This window comes from Juglans regia, chromosome 12 (genome assembly GCF_001411555.2).
Source record: "Juglans regia cultivar Chandler chromosome 12, Walnut 2.0, whole genome shotgun sequence".
NCBI classification, from domain to species: Eukaryota; Viridiplantae; Streptophyta; class Magnoliopsida; order Fagales; family Juglandaceae; genus Juglans; species Juglans regia.
In genome coordinates this window covers 11,058,983-11,075,494 of record NC_049912.1, presented here as the reverse complement: position 1 = coordinate 11,075,494, position 16,512 = coordinate 11,058,983, and the positions used below count along the sequence as shown (strand labels likewise).

Genomic DNA, 16,512 nt, shown 5'->3' with positions numbered 1-16,512 from the left:
CTCTCAACCCCATCTCTAAGACCTAAAATCGATCTGCCTGGTATCAGAGCAATGTTATTAGACTGTTTTTCACACCTCAAACTTTTTTTTCTTCTTCATTTCCTTCCTTTACTTCACTAAAACAAGGGCAAGTATGGTTGGTATGCATAAGCTATCTATCCCTCAGGATAACGCCTCCCCATATTGTAGCTCTGGCCATCCTCAAAATTCAGATCCGAGCACCATAGCAAGGGATGATATATTCAGTTTTTAACTTACATACAGGCCACCTCCAATTCTGCATGCCTCATCTCAACTGCCCAAAATCTATGGATGATCATTTCAGAAGCCAATGAACATATGATTGGTTTGTCTAATACCTTGCCTAGTTACATTCTATATGAACTCTAAGAAGTGTTTCCTTACCAATGATCCCCTTTCTAAAATTACAGTCATGGGATTTACCAAACTCAGCGACTCCATGTCCTTTCACTTGTTTTATATTTTCCGAGCTTTTCATTTATTTTGTTTTTTGAAAAATGATACATCTACACTCTTTTACAGCTATTTTACAACCAATCATTATAATTGTGCCACTTTGTTATAAAAAATTTCAATTTTACATAAATACCCTCCATTTGAAAGAGTTGTAAAATAGTTGTACCTTTATCATTTTCTTTGTTTTTTTATCTGTAAATTTTTAAAACCCTACAATGTTTGGTGAATTTTTACCCCCTTGCTGCAGAGTTTGCATGGAAAACAAAGAGAGAAAAAGGAGGTTAGAAAATCTTATATAGTCTCTTCACACCTACTAACAAATCCTTCTAATCCTAACAAACTCTTTAAACACTCCTCTCAAGTTGGAGCTTATATAACATTTAAACTAGCTCGGAACAAATGAACTCTAAAAGATCACAATAAAAACATTTTGCAAACATATCAGCTAACTAGTCTCCAAGCTTCACGAATGGCGTAGATATATATCTCCACTAAGTAGTATCTTATCTCAAACAAAATGATGAAAAACTTCCATATGCTTAGCCTTTCCACGAAAAACTGGGTTAGATGCAATATGTAAAGCAGTTTGACTATCACAAAGAACACCCATCAACCACAGAAAGCTCATATAAGCACAAGTAAACACCCAAAATTAAGTAATGCTTAAAAAAGGAGGCCAAAGTTTTGGTTTTTCTGTTGACGACAACACCACCAATGATGACGGAATTGAAGGCAGAGATGACAAAAATATCACATCAAGGATGACATTGAGAAGCTCGATTCTGGTACTCCACGATCAAGAACAAAAAAGTGGGAGAGAGAGAGGAAAAATAATAAAAAAGAATAGGAAGAAAGATCAAACAAGAAGATTATAGAGAAGGATGAACCCTAAACCCTAAGCTCTGATAACATATTGTAGATTTTGAATGGATAACCATAAAGAGAAAGAGCCAGAAGAATTTTATGTGGCCTATCTCACACCTTTGGTATACAGATTGAAAAAACCAACCAAATGACCAAAGTACCCTTATAACAAAATTTGTTCACAAAAAGATCATAATAACCCGAATAAACTTTTCTAATATCCCTCTTTACGTGTTTGTTAGGAACTCAATACCATTAATATCGATATAAGGGTACTTGACTTCAAGCCCATGACCTTCAAGCTCACACATCTTTATCATCATTGCCCTTTTAGTGACATTGTGTCTTGGCCATCTTGTTTCCTGGATATTGAAGCATTTGATATGCCAGATGTTGAATCTAGGAAATGTGTCCTCTACTTTGTGAAGCATGTCAATTTGTTAAACACCATCTTATGTCTTCTATTACTTCCAGCGGATAGTCGTGCTTTGAGCCCTTTTGAAATGATTCATCTAAACATATGGGGTCAATCACTATTGGAGCAAATAAATTTCATTATTTATAACTTTTTCAATGATCATTCTGCAATAGTTGTATCTTATAAGACATCATCTGAGCTTTTTTTCCATATTCCATTTTCTTGGTAAGAAAATTCAAACCCAATTTAGATGCAAAGGATTTAAGTTCGAACAATGCCAAAAATATGAGTCTACTTCATTTGCCAAGTAGGTAATAAAAGGCATGTCCATCAAATCACAGATACTCAACCCCACAACAAAACAATGGCTGGACACACAATTGTCATTTATTTAATGTGACTCAAGCTCTTTTAATTCACATGCATCTTCCCAAATGGTTTTGAGGCGACATGATCCTACCTACTTACTTGTCACCTTATTAACTGAATCCCTCTTCTCACTTGGTCTTATTTTCTCTCTCTCCTTCATTTTCTATCCGCCAAATATCTTTCGTTGCATTTGTTATGTTCACAACCTTGATTACGGTTTTGATAAACTTGATCAATTGCTACTAGAATTGTGTTTCTTGGCTATTCTTGGACTCAAAGGAGAATGTTATTACAATCCCATCCTTCGACACTACTTCAACAAAGTTGATATCACCTTTTTGAGTCTACAACCTATTTTCGGATATCTATTCTCTTGTGAGCGGCATCTTATACCATCATCATTATTCATTCTACTAACTAGTCTCACTCTTTCTATATAACCATGTGACCACCTTCTACAATTCCCTCTTAGGTTTACTCATGTCACTCGAGGCCGCTAGCTTTCATGCCTCCACCATCTTTGCCTTGGTTTTCAAACCTAGGGTCACCTAGTACTTCATACTGCCAATTTTCTAGTAAAACATACACATTCATGTCCACTCAATAGTCAATATCTCATTATTCAAGTTGTCTCTTGGTTTTTTTTTTTTTTTGATAAATAATAAGATATTTTATTTATCAAAAGTAGGCATAGCCCAGGTACACTGGAAGTATACATGTGCATACACCTATTTAGGAACTAAAAACAGTTACAAGAAAATCATGGAAGTTGAGACCATTCAACTCTAAAGCAATGGCCCACATAAATAAAGTCTTCTACATAAAACTCCTAAACTCTTCCAAGGAGAGTTCATGATCCTCAAAGTGTCTATCATTTCTTTCACACCAAATGCACCAAAGAATACATAAAGGAGCCATCTTCCACACAGCTGCTATCTGTGATGTCCCAGTAATCCCTCTCTAACTTGCTAGAAGTTTCACCACCCTTCCCAGCATTACCCATGCCATTCCCATTCTACTGAAGAAATAATTCCAGATTTCTCTTGCAAACTCGCAATGGAAGAGTAGATGGTCCACCAATTCACCACTATTTCTATACATACAGCACCAGTATGTGATAATAAAACCACGTCTTCTAAGATTATCCACAGTCAAAATCTTCCCTAAAGCTGCTGTCTAGACAAAGAAAGCAACCTTTGTAGGTGCTTTACTTCTCCAAATGTTCTTCTAAGGAAATTCTGTCGATGTTGCATGGTAGATGCTTCATAGAAGGAGCGTACCGAAAAAATCCCTTTCCTAGAGGGTCTCCATTCCATCTCATCTTCATTTGTGGCAGCAATAGCAGCATTATACATCAGATTAAGAAACTCCATCAGCTCCGCCACTTCCCAATCATGTGCATCTCGATTAAGGCTAATGTTCCATTCTTGTGTGCCATGAGTTAAAGCCCGCAAGTCAGCCACTATAGCTTCTTTGACCCGTGCAATTCTGAAAATAGTGGGATAAGTCCTTCAACGCTGTGTCTCCCACCCACACATCATACCAAAAACTAATCTTATTGCCATTCCCCAAACGCAGCCGAGTATGACGAACAAAGGAGCACCATCCTTTCTGTATATACTTCCATAATCCCACACGTATGCCCCCTCCCCTCTCTAGAACACCACCCCCCGGTGTACTTCCATACTTCATATCGATCACCCCTTTCCACAAAGCACCCATCTCATTATTATATCGCCACAACCATTTTCCTAATAGAGCCTTATTAAAAGCCTTCATGTTGCGAACTCTCAATCCTCCATCTCTCAAAGGAGTACACACCTTATCCCACCCCACTAAGTGAAATTTAAACTCGTCTCCTATTCCACCCCAAAGGAAGTCGCGATGAAATTTCTCAATCCTATTTGCAATGCTAGCAGGGAGAGGAAAGAAAGACAAGTAGTATGTGGGAAGGTTGGATAAAGTGATCTTTATAAGAGTGATCCGCCCCCTCTAGTTAAATACAATCTTTTCCACCCAGCCAACCTACGCTCTATTTTCTCCACCACCTCCTCCCAAATTGTTTTAGCCTTAAAAGAAGCCCCCAATGGAAGACCGAGATACCTCAATGGCAACGAAGAAACCACACATCCCAATATATTCGCCAACCCCCTAATGTTACTTACCTCACCCACCGCAATCATCTCCGTCTTAGCAAGATTAATCTTCAACCTTGATACCGCTTCAAAACAAAGTATGATAGCCTTCAAGGATTGTACATGTCCAACACTTGCCTCACAAAACAGCAATGTGTCATCCTCAAACAAAACAGCAATGATGGACCCATAATTATTAGCTCCCGCTAAAAATCCTGAGAAAAATCTCCCTGCTACCGTAGCCGACACCGTTCTACTTAGCGCCTCCATGACTAGAACAAATAAAAGGGGTAACAATGGATCCCCTTGTCTTAGATCCCTCAAACTATTAAAGAAACCCATAGGGTCACCATTAACCAATGCCAAGAAACGGGCCGTTGACACACAATGCTTCATCCACTTCCTCCATCTTTCCCCAAACCCACATCTATTCAATATATAAAGCAAAAAGTCCCAATTAACATGATCATAGGCCTTCTCCATATCTAATTTGCATAGGATGCCTGGTTCTCCCGACTTCATTTGCTAAAAGGACCGAATCCAAGATTTGTCTCCCTCTCATGAAAGCATTTTGAGACGTAGAGATAATCTTGTCCATAACCGTGCTCATCCTATTAGCAAGGACTTTGAAAAGCATCTTGTATATGCTGCCCACTAAGCTGATAGGCCTAAAATCTTGTACCTCTATTGCACCCGGCTTTTTAGGGATTAGTGCAATAAAAGTAGCATTCAAGCTCTTCTCAAATTTGCCAAAATTGTAAAATTCCTGAAAAACCAACATGACATCCTCCCTTACCACCTCCCAACAAATCTGAAAAAATGCCATAGTAAAACCATCAGGTTCCGAAGCTTTATCTTTGTTCATTTTTCTGATCATTAGCTGAACCTCTTCCTCTTCAAATGGTCTCTCCAACCAATCCATACTACTATGGTCAATAGATTCGAAAGCTAGTCCATCTAAAGTAGGCCTCCATGCATGAGGTTCCGACAGCAAATGTTAAAAATATCCAGCCACATGATCCTTATATCTTAGCTTGGTCTATAGATGTGTCTCCATCAAAATTCATGGACTCAATAGTATTAAACTGATGTAGGATAGAAATGAGAATAGAAATAGAAGTAGAATAATAGCAAATAGAGAAGAAAGAACCAGAAAGAGAAGAGAAGAAGAACCAAAAGGAGAAGAGAAGAAGACGAAAGCAAGAGAAATGGAGATAGGAAGGAGGCGGCTGCACAAGCGCACAATTCTTAATTCTTCAACAACTAACATTCAGTATTTCATTACAAGTATTTAAATAGGAAAATAACAAAACCCAAGTAAACCTTAAAAAGGTTATGGGCTAAAGCCCAAGCCCATTAAAATAAAGAAAACATAAGTAAAAATAACCAAAATAACAGTCATAAAAATATGTCCTCATCAACTCTCCCGGGGTGGGAAAAAAAAAACTCGACTCCGTCGAGTGAACAAAACACAATAAGGCTGCAATCAATCACCCAACCATAAGCTAAGTGGTTGAGCAAGCTTCTTCCGACGTCCATAAACACGAATGAGAGGAGGCCTGAATCTGGTATCCCCATCAACTCTCTCGGAACGGGTGGACGGTGATCCGGGCAGGAGAAGATCTGGCTGACTCTGATAGAGCTCCAATAAATCTGAATCAAGCTGCTGAAGTGTCTCTCTGGGATCTACCCAGCGAACAAGGAAACGCTGAACCTCTCCATCATTGGTCAATACCATCTGTTCATCTAAAATAGCATCAATTTTATCTTTGTGTGCTTTGATAGATGGTATTAGAGTAGGAATAACGAAATGGTCAAGGTCAAGGTCAAGGTCAAGGTTCACAAATGGAGGTAGAAATAGATCATTGGAGGAATTGAAATGGCCTTTGTAAGCAACTAAGTCCTCAACATTGAAAGTAGAGTGGCAACCAAAATGTGATGGAAGATCAATAACATAGGCATTTTGATCAACATGCTTTAAAATTTTAAAAGGACCAGCACTACATGCTTGCAATTTTGGAACGGATCCAGGTGGACACCGTTTCAATCTAATTCGGATCACAACATAATCCTCAATACGCAAATCAACTCGAAGTTTATATGATGCATTACTGGCTTCATGTTGTTTATTGATCTCAATATGCGAATCATGAAAATGTTGTACAAATGTCTTAACTGATGCAGACACACTAGCATGTAGGAACATGAGAATAGGATCTAAAAGCTTCCTAGGTTTATAACCATGAACAACTTCAAAGGGACCCATGCCTAAAGACCGATTCACAGAAATGTTACATGCAAAGTGAGTGGTAGGGAGGATCAAAACCCAATCCCGAAGATTGTCCTGGACCAAACATCTTCTAAAATTGCCAGGACTGCGGTTAACAACTTCAGTTTGATCACCCGTCTGAGCAAGGGCCACTATTGGAGACTCCAACGGGACCTCCATAACAACCACAACAAACACAATAGAGTTACCCACATGTGTATGCTCACACTCCGTAGGGCTAATGATATTTAGCTCTTTTCGTTCCACAATTTTCTTTGCTTGCTGTGAACCAATAGGTTTTGGAGGTAACGGATTAAGGTGAATCTTCTTCCCATTAAACACAAAGGAACATGAATTGGATCGACCATGGATGGTTACATCCAAGTCGAACAACCAAGGTCGACCAAGAATGATATGACCGACATCCATAGGAATGACATCACACCATATATGATCCTTATACTCTAGGAACTGGATGGGCACCAAACAACGCTCTTTTATAGCTATGGAATAAGTATCGACCCAAGAGACACTATACGACTGAGGGTGAAGAACTGGCTTCAACCCAAGACGTGACACAATAGACACAGAAACCGCATTAATGCAACTACCACTATCCACAATGATTTTACAACCCTTATCATTGATTTTGATATAAGTATGGAAAATGGCATGACGACGCCAATCATTAGTATCTTTGGGCTGGATAAGGGTACAACGAACAACACTTAATCGGAGTGTGTCGGGAACAAAGGGCATAGAACCTAGACCCACAGGGAGGGTCCGAATGCAACCTAAGAAGGTATCTTCATCATCACCCAAATCACCAAACTCTTCAAGCTTAGGCTCATAGACTTGATCTTCTAATGGCTTATCAACAACACCCTCATGTTCTTCAATGACCAAAGCTCGACTAGGACAATTGGAGGCAATATGGCCAAAACCCTTACAGTTGAAGCACTGCAAGCGAGAGGAAGTCCTAGGAATTTCAGGACCTTTACCCTTATTTTCCAGTACAGGAGGAATATTAGATGGGGGAGGCCCTAGAAGAGACTTAGGGGAAAAAGTGGATGCTGGGGTGATGGACGGGCGGTTGTCACCACGCTTTCCATACGGAGTCCTGGTAATCGACTCATAATCTCGGACTAAAGAATAAGCGTGGTCAAGAGTAGTGACACCCCGAAGGACAAGCTCGCCCTTAAGATCATCTTTTAGGCCTTGTCTAAACCTACTCAAGGTCATGGCCTCATCCTCAACTACATGACATCTCATTCGTAACTCATCGAATTGAGTAACGTACTCAGTCACTGGCCGATTGCCCTGTGTGAGGGCATTCCATTGGTCCAATAAATTACCCTTATAAGATTGGGGCAAGTACTTCTCTTGAAGACGGCGTTTCATTTCTTCCCAACTCCCAACAGGAAGCGCATGACGCCTTTCAAGAAGATCCTCTACACTTTCCCAAAAGAGTTGGGCAGTGCCAATTAATTTCAAGCTGGCGAATTCAACTCTTCGATCCTCAGGAACCCCATACCAAGTAAAGAAACGATCCATATCCTTAATCCATTGAGTAAAAATTGAGGATCTAAACAACCATCAAAAGTAGGGGCATCTAACTTGATGTTTCTAAATAAGCACTCTTCATGACGAGTAGGAGACTGAGTACCCTGACGGTAATAGTCTCGTCCTCACTCACGACCATAATCCCTACCCCCACGATCATGTCTGACATGTTGTCGATCACCTCGTCGACGACGATCGCGTCTATTTTGGGACACTTCAGAGTCGTCAGACGAATGAGGGAGTCCCTCAAAATTATTCAACCTAGCAACTAGGTCTCTGTTTTCCTCACGAGTAGCAGCCATCTCGGTTTGGACAGCCGCTAATTGAGTTTGTACATGTTACTGGTTATTGGCTAGTTGAGCTAATTGTCGAGTGAGGGTCTCAAATTGGGAAGGGTCCATGGTAGAGGTACTCAGACTGACAAGACGACCACTACGCAACTGCATGCAATGCAACACTAGCTAAATGAGATGCAATGAAGAGATCAATAAACAATAAGTGCAAGTTATGAAAATATCAACTGAGCCAAATAATAATAAGTCTTCTTTTTTTTTTTTTTTTGGATTAAGTAAATCCAAAATACGGCAAACAAATAATGCTGATGTTTAAAATAACAAAGCAATAGTCAAATGCTAATCGAACAAATCCAATCACATAGCAATGCTGATATGTATATATATATATTTTTTTTGGAAGGACAATGAATGCAAAGATGAAAAGTAAAGGTTCCGGCTATGGAAGTGAGAATGGGAACACAAGAAATAGGAAGTAAACAAAATCCAAGTGTTGAATAAATCTGACCGTAGCAAATGCGGGTTTGGCTAAGTTCACTATGGTAATAGCATCACATAGAAACAATTAATATATTTTCAAAACAAACCGATAGTGTAAAACCAAAGAAAGAGATAGTAAAACTCCCATTTGCTCATGTTGATAGCTGTGCGCAGTCGGCTAGCTTCGTTTGCTGGCACCTGGTTTTTGGTTATCTCTGGCACTCTGCACTGGGGGTCGAGAGGAGAAAACGAGGGAGAAGTAGACGTCTGCCTCAGGTCTAGTGGTTTCGGCAAAGTCTGCCTCAGGTCTGGTGGTTTCGGCGAGATCTGCCTCAGGTCTGGTGGTTCGGCGAGGTCTGTATTGCTCTCTCTCTCTCTTTTTTTTTTCCCGCACCTATTGTCTCTGGGTATCTCGGCACTGGGTGTTTCGGGAGAGACCGAGGGGTGGTATCTCGACACTGGGTGAGACGGAGGTAAGGAGAGGCAGAAACGGTGGTATCTCGGCACTGGGTGTTTCGAGAGAGGCCGAGGGGTGAGACGGAGGTAAAGGAGAGGTAGAGAGGCTTACCGGCAGTGTGCTCAGGGTCAAGAGAGGTAGCGACGGCGGCCACTCACAGAGAACGAGATGGAGAATCGGAGAAAGCAGATTCACTGAAGAGAACCCAGTTTTCGGCAAGGTCTTCGACGGGTTTTGTTTTGGCTTGGATCGAAGGGAACTCAGATGTACGGGTTTGGGATTAATCTATTGTTTGAGAAAACAATAGAACCGGCTCTTGATACCAATATGATGTAGGATAGAAATGAGAATAGAAATAGAAGTAGAATAATAGCAAATAGAGAAGAAAGAACCAGAAAGAGAAGAGGAGAAGAACTAGAAGGAGAAGAGAAGAGAAGAAGATGAAAGCAAGAGAAATGGAGATTGGAAGGAGGCGGCTGCACAAGCGCACAATTCTTAATTCTTCAACAACTAACATTCAGTATTTCATTACAAGTATTTAAATAGGAAAATAACAAAACCCAAGTAAACCTTAAAAAGGTTATGGGCTAAAGCCCAAGCCCATTAAAATAAAGAAAACATAAGTAAAAATAACCAAAATAACAGTAATAAAAAGATGTCCTCATCATAAACCTCTTGTGTGAGTTCGCAACTCGATGAAAAAACTTTGTGCACTTGTGCCCCCTCCCTTAACCACACTGCCCTTGACTTTTGTCGCCACGAAATTTTCTCCATTAGGATCAGCCTTTCTAGTTTAGAAACCACTTGCCCTTTTCAGTTATGCTCATCTCCTACACCCTCCAAGCTTTGTAACTCAATAAACTCTTCTTTTGTAAAGTTACATCACCAAATACTTGCTCATTCCATGTCTTCAATTCTTTCTTCAAAGCCTTTAATTTTCCAGCCAAAACATTGCTAGAAGTGCCTTGGAGTTGAAATGAATTCCACCATTGTCTAATCAAATCCACAAACCCCTCTGTTTTTAGCCACATATTCTCAAACTTAAAAGGCCTTCTACCTCCATGAATGCCTCCACAATCCAACATAATCGGGATGTGATCTGAGCATATCCTTGGTAGTCTTTTTTTACATAAATCTGGAAATTGTAGCTCCCAAGAAGGAGATATAAGAAATTTGTCCAATCTTGACCAACTTTGATTATTAGCCCAAGTGTATTAACCTCTCATCAATGGTAAGTCCATAAGACCCAATTCAAAAATTAGACCCGAAAATTCCACCATAGCATGGTTGTGCCCCTCCCCTGATCTTTCACTAGGGAACCTAGTCATGTTAAAACCTCCCCCAATACACCAAGGTACATCCCACCAAGTACATAAGCCAGCCAGTTCATCCCAAAGTAGCCGCCTTTCACAATCTAAATTGGGGCCATACACCCCTCCGAAGGCCCATAGAAAACCATCATCTGTGTTTTTGAAACAACACCCCACCGAAAATTCTCCCACAAATTCCTCTCTATGTTTTCCACTCCCCTCTTGTCCCACATGACCAAAATTCCACCTGAGGCCCCTTTCGAAGATAAATATGTCCATCCGGCATATTGGCAACTCCATATGCTCCGGATAGTTCTTCTAGTGATGTGCTTCAGTTTTGTTTCTTGGAGACAAATGATAATCATCTTCCATTGTCTTAAAAGAGATCTTATTTGAAGGCGTTTGTTGATCTCATTCAGCCCCCTAACATTCCAAATCAATATTTTGTGTTTCATTTAACAACTGATCCAGCCCTCCCCTTATTTCTTCCACAACTTGCACTCCCCTCCTTCCCCTCATAATTAATGGACCAAGTCAACCTCTTCAACTCCCTTTCTCTTTTTGACCCTGCTCCCTGTTGGCCTGCCTCCATGGCTATTATCAGTGCCTTAAACTGATCCTCATAGCCCTCACACGAAATCCCCATACATCTCTGAAGTTCCTCCACTTGTTTCATAAACCCAATCAGACAAAAGAGTAGGAGGAATCATACTTATTGGTATAGGATCTTCTCCTAGATACTCCACCCCTTCTGCTAAGTGTTTACATGGCTCAAACAGGATCAAAGAACCTTCCCCTTCTATCTCCACCTCCTCTAACCCACCCTCATACTCCAACTCATCAAGTTCAGTCTCCTCCTCTCCCTCCTTACTCCTCTCGTAAAGCCTTTCTTCCATCATTATGCAATACTGGTCCTGTCCTAAGGATGGCGATGATTTCAGCGACAGCCCAGGTCTCGCCGGAGTTGTCTGTGTCAGCCCACAGGGTAACGCCCCTCCCTGTTTGACTCCCACCCTTGTTGGACACAAACCCAGGCCTTCGGAGTCTGCACTGCGCTGCTCGGAAACCCCCTCTACTACTGCTTGCGTCGTAGATGGCCCCGCTGGACCACCACTAGCCTCGCAATAGACCATCGCCTGAATTTGTACGAGATTCACCCCAAAAACCTGTTCCGGGTCAAGTGTTTCAGGCTGATCCTTCAAACCCGAAACACTAGGCTGCACTAGGCTGCTCGAAAACCCCTTCCGACGATACTACTACCTTCGCCAGTGACCGCAAACCCTTCGCCAGCACCGTAGGCTGAGCCCCGCTGCCCTCGACGCATCCCACCGCTACATGTGGAAGTGAAGCCCCTCGTCTCCTCCAAACAGGCCCGTTGGGTCTGTTTACCAACCTACTGGGCCTTGGCCCATTTGAAGGACCAGCCTTATCCCCAGGGAAGGTTACAGGTTCCTTACCCTTGGTTTGCCCCTTGGGCCCATCTCCTGAGTCCTTTACAGGCAGCCCATGTCCTACCCGTTATTCCTATCTCTCCATCTTATTTCCCCTATGCATTTTATAGCCTCCATTCCAAAGAAAGATTTTTTTTAATAAGCAAGCAAAGATAGAAAATAATGCATTATCTGATCTAGGTTGACAAAAAGCTATGGAGATTGAAATGGATGCTCTTCATCATAAAGAGAAATAGGATCTTGTTCCACTGCCTCAAAGTAAACTAACTATTGACGTAAATTGGTGCCTAAAATAAGGTCAGTCCTAAGTATGCTCCAAGGAAAAATTGGTTGCTAAGGGTTTTACAAAAACAAATGGCATTGATTATGAGTAGGCTTTTTCTCTGGTTGCCAAAATCTCCTCTATTCTGAGTGTTGACTTCGTTTGCAGATATTTTGACTACATATTGAGGATGTATTTCTATGTGGAGAATACTAGAGAAAGTTTACATGAACTAACCACCTGGGTTTGCTACTCGGGTAGGGTATTGGGAAACTACGTACAAGTTAAATACAGCAGTATATAGCTTAAAAGATTCCCCTAGAGCAATTATCCCAAAAAAAGAGCGAGATTACCCTAGATCATGGTTTGGAAACTTTTCTAATGCATTATTAGAGTTTGGACTTCATAGATGTCAAAGTCAAACATATAACCCAGTGTTTTACCCACACAGCGCAGTCTATTGGTATTGTGTGTGGATGATATTGAAATGACTGGGGAAGCAGGGATTGGAAGGGTGAAAAAACTTTGAGATTGGTTTGACACCAAAGATATTTTCTTGGGATTGGCATCAGCAAGTGTAAAAAGGGTGTTAGCCTATCTCGTAGTATGTGACACTTGACCTATTGATACTCCAATAGAACCAAAATGTAGACTCTTGAAGGGTGAAGAGAGTAATTTGGAGATCTAAATAGCCATTGTCGACTTGTTGGGAAATTGACTTATCTTTCTATTGCTAGACCAAAAATCTCATATGTGGTGACTGAAGTTAGTTAATTTTTTGATAATCCAAGGATCTCATATTGTGATGTATATTCTTTGTTATCTTAAATGAGGTGCTGGTTTCATATTGTCATTAGGCCACAAGGACACATCATAGCAAATGTTTTATCAAATGGTGATCGGCAGGATTTCATCAAATAGAAGATCTACCATTGAATATTCTTGAGAAATTAGACAAACAATAGTAACATGATCTTATGTAGCAATTGAAAACAGGGCCAATAGTAACTCGATACAATATAGCTTGTGAGTTGACATGGTTGAAACACTTTTTTCTCCCAACTTCCAATTCCTCCCAAGTTATTTCGTGACAATCAAGTTCTGTGACGTATTGACTTTAAGCCTCTGTTTCACGAAATTCTATAGAGTCTGGGAAGTAAGTAGCATAAATGTTTACTAAGTCGTTGTGTCATAGCTGAGTTAAGAGTTTATTTGTTCCAACCTGGATTTGGATTTATATGACTTATGCTCCAGCTTGAATGTTCATCTTTTATGGGTTATTTATCCAGTATACCAAGCAAGGGTATAAATGCAAAATATAGTATAAAAGAAGTGTGTGATTCTATATCATTATTATGATGAGGAACCCCCTGTAGACTGTGCAAACGCAACATGTCTTTTACCCAGTTGAACCCGGACCCATGTAGCACGCCACATCATATGGATCACGTGAATCATAGGCTACACCAAGAGGAGGAATCCCCTAAAAAAATTTTGAACCCAGGACCAAGACCATTATCACTTGAGCAAACCCTCGGGATTAGGTGTGTGATTCTATATCTCTCCACCATTTCCGACTTTTCTAATACTTCTATGTAACCCGCATCTCTAAAACCACATTCTAGGGAAGAAAGAATAGGGAGGACAAAATGGCCATGAGCAAAAAATATAAAAACTAATTTTTGAATGCTAAAAAAAATAAAAAACTAAATTTTGAATGCTAAATTAACAGAATTTTCATTTCTGACAAAGCAGAGATCATGCATAAAGGGATCTAATAAAATTACCAAAACAAAAAAACAACATGAAGTTCTGTTACTCCCAAGGAGCATCAGGCTGCATGTCCAATCCAAGACAATTACTAGATAAGAAGACTTGATGACTTTTACCAAATTTTTGGATCCTCAGAATGCACCATCTTTTTCTATGATTTAGAACAGATATACATTACAAGAAGGTAATGGGGAATGCTAGTATGATGAGAGAGAGAGAGAGAGAGAGAGAGTTAAATTTTTTCCTGTATAACCGAGTTAAAATGATAACATTGTCATTTTTTTCCAAAAAAGGAAAGGGGATGAGGTGGACATAGCAATCAGATTACAGAACCATGCAAGGATTTTCGGTAGGAGAAAGGACATGAACTATTAAATACACATACATAGATACAAAAAAAGGTTTGAATGTGTAAAATACAAGAAACCTGACGGCCTTTGTCATCCATTGGTATGCACTCAACAGCAATCAGTTTATCAACATCATCAGCTGTAACAACATATTCTGGATTTGTGGCTCCTGAAGTAGAAGACACTAAATAAATAAACACATAATACAAATAGGAACATCTATCATGAAACTATGCTACACTAAGAAATCTAACCTGCAGAGACACTAAAAAAATCCAGGTTCATATCAATGCTCACCTTCAATGTACTGTCTGGTGCCATCCTGAAGATGACGAACCCACTGATTGCAGAAACAATGTTGACATATAATTAACCCATAAAAGATGAACAATAAATAATAGGTACAAAATTGTGTTGGAAAGGACTTACAAGGAGTTTTACCTGAAAAATACACAAAGAATTCCCACGTACAGGATATCCACATCCAAGAAGCCTGCCTCCTGGCATAGCATCACCAATGATCTGAAAACCCTCTATGCCAGGGCCCTCTAAAATGAAACAAGTCAAATTAGATTTTATCAATGGCCATCCCATTCTACCATGGACCAAAACACCAATCACCTTCAGAATCAGAGTCATTATGCTTGGTGGTATGCTGAAATGAGGTGGCATCAGTCATTTTTCCTGCATTGACCTTGAGATCACTTTCAACAGCAGAGGTACGAGATAGAGAGCCAGGCATCACCCTGCAAGTATACGACTTATTTGTAAGAAGAAGAAATGTAGTAGATAGAAGGATCCAAATGAATAACTAGTGGAACTGATGTCATGATAGAATATGCATCAACTTCCTTCAGAAGCCAAGTTCATATTTTAGAGTAAGTAATGCCGACAAAGATACCAATTCATAGAAGAGAAAACTTTTGCAGGTAGCCAGCAGAATTTTCAGGAAATAAAAAATTGTCGCACGCAGTGGCAGCCCGCACCCCTGCCAGCAACACAACTTAGGTGCATGAAGGAGGCATCCACATGTATGCTCTGACCACCAGTTCAGTGAAAGGCAGCAAGTGATGCTGAGAGCAAAATGCTGATGATGGCTAGGCGAGTGGTAAATGTTTGGGGTTGGCTTGAGCAAAGCTTGGTGGCCGGACTGTGGACCAGAATGCTGTTGTGTAGTGAATAGTCAAATGTTAGGTTTGATGTGCATTGTGTTACTATGAATGCTTGTGGGAGCAGAGCTGAGTGCTTACCATTGGAAGCGATGCTGTATGCTCTGCTTACCAGTGCCCACAGCTTACCAGTGAAAGCTGTGGCAAAGGCATGAAGATGTCAGTGTACTGAATGTAGGTATACAACCCTATGCCTCCATGGCCAACCCCAATCTAACAGCCATACCTAGCTATTATGTGCCCATAGGGCCGGGCTGCAAGGCAGAAGGTATATGATCAAGGAAGGTAGCATGGTTGGGGCCAAGCCCCGCACTGTTGGATGCAAAACCAAAAGACAACTAGCAGAAAGCCATGGACAGGCTATGAATCTCATTCCATCAGCTTAAGCTTTTGGGACACATTGTGATTCAAAACTGCTTGACTATGGTTGTTTACCAAGTGGCATCATGTCAAGGATCAGACAAGGCGATAACCAGAAGTTATGTGCAATAACCAGATAAGCAAATCTGGTAGCAGGGCACTCGGACAAGGTAACTGTTTGACGAGGCAGTTTCCTCAATCTGCTCCAGACAACCCGCCTTGCCTGGGGGATTTACTTGTGTAACTGCCAGGGGAGTGAGTGAATAGGCAGGGGAAGGGCCTGAGTCCAGAAAGCAGTCAAGGAAGTGCAACCATAGTGTGTATGAGTGAGTAACATCTGTTGAGTGGCAGTACTTAATGCCTCAGGTACGTAATTGATTAAAGCTTCAATGCGAATATTTTGCAAGGGATCTCTATCTTCCTTTGTACAATCATTTGTATATGAAAGTTAGTTTCTCCTGTATGTCTGTGAACTCTACATGTGGTCAAGTCGAAGTAAAAAGATATGGTGA

At 40.6% G+C, this 16,512-nt stretch overlaps 1 protein-coding gene across 4 annotated transcripts in view; it reads right to left on the bottom strand.

The window, feature by feature from the left end:
• LOC109021240 overlaps nucleotides 1–16,512 on the bottom strand; it is a 36,108-nt gene that overhangs the window by 5,175 nt on the left and 14,421 nt on the right. For all 4 annotated transcript variants that reach the window (XM_019003840.2, XM_019003853.2, XM_019003848.2 and 1 more), the window contains exons 11-14: nucleotides 15,093–15,217; nucleotides 14,913–15,019; nucleotides 14,769–14,811; nucleotides 14,549–14,640 (exon numbers count right to left, since the gene is read on the bottom strand). In XM_019003840.2, the coding sequence (XP_018859385.1) occupies nucleotides 14,549–14,640; nucleotides 14,769–14,811; nucleotides 14,913–15,019; nucleotides 15,093–15,217 (367 nt within the window). The remainder of the gene's footprint in view (nucleotides 1–14,548; nucleotides 14,641–14,768; nucleotides 14,812–14,912; nucleotides 15,020–15,092; nucleotides 15,218–16,512) is intronic.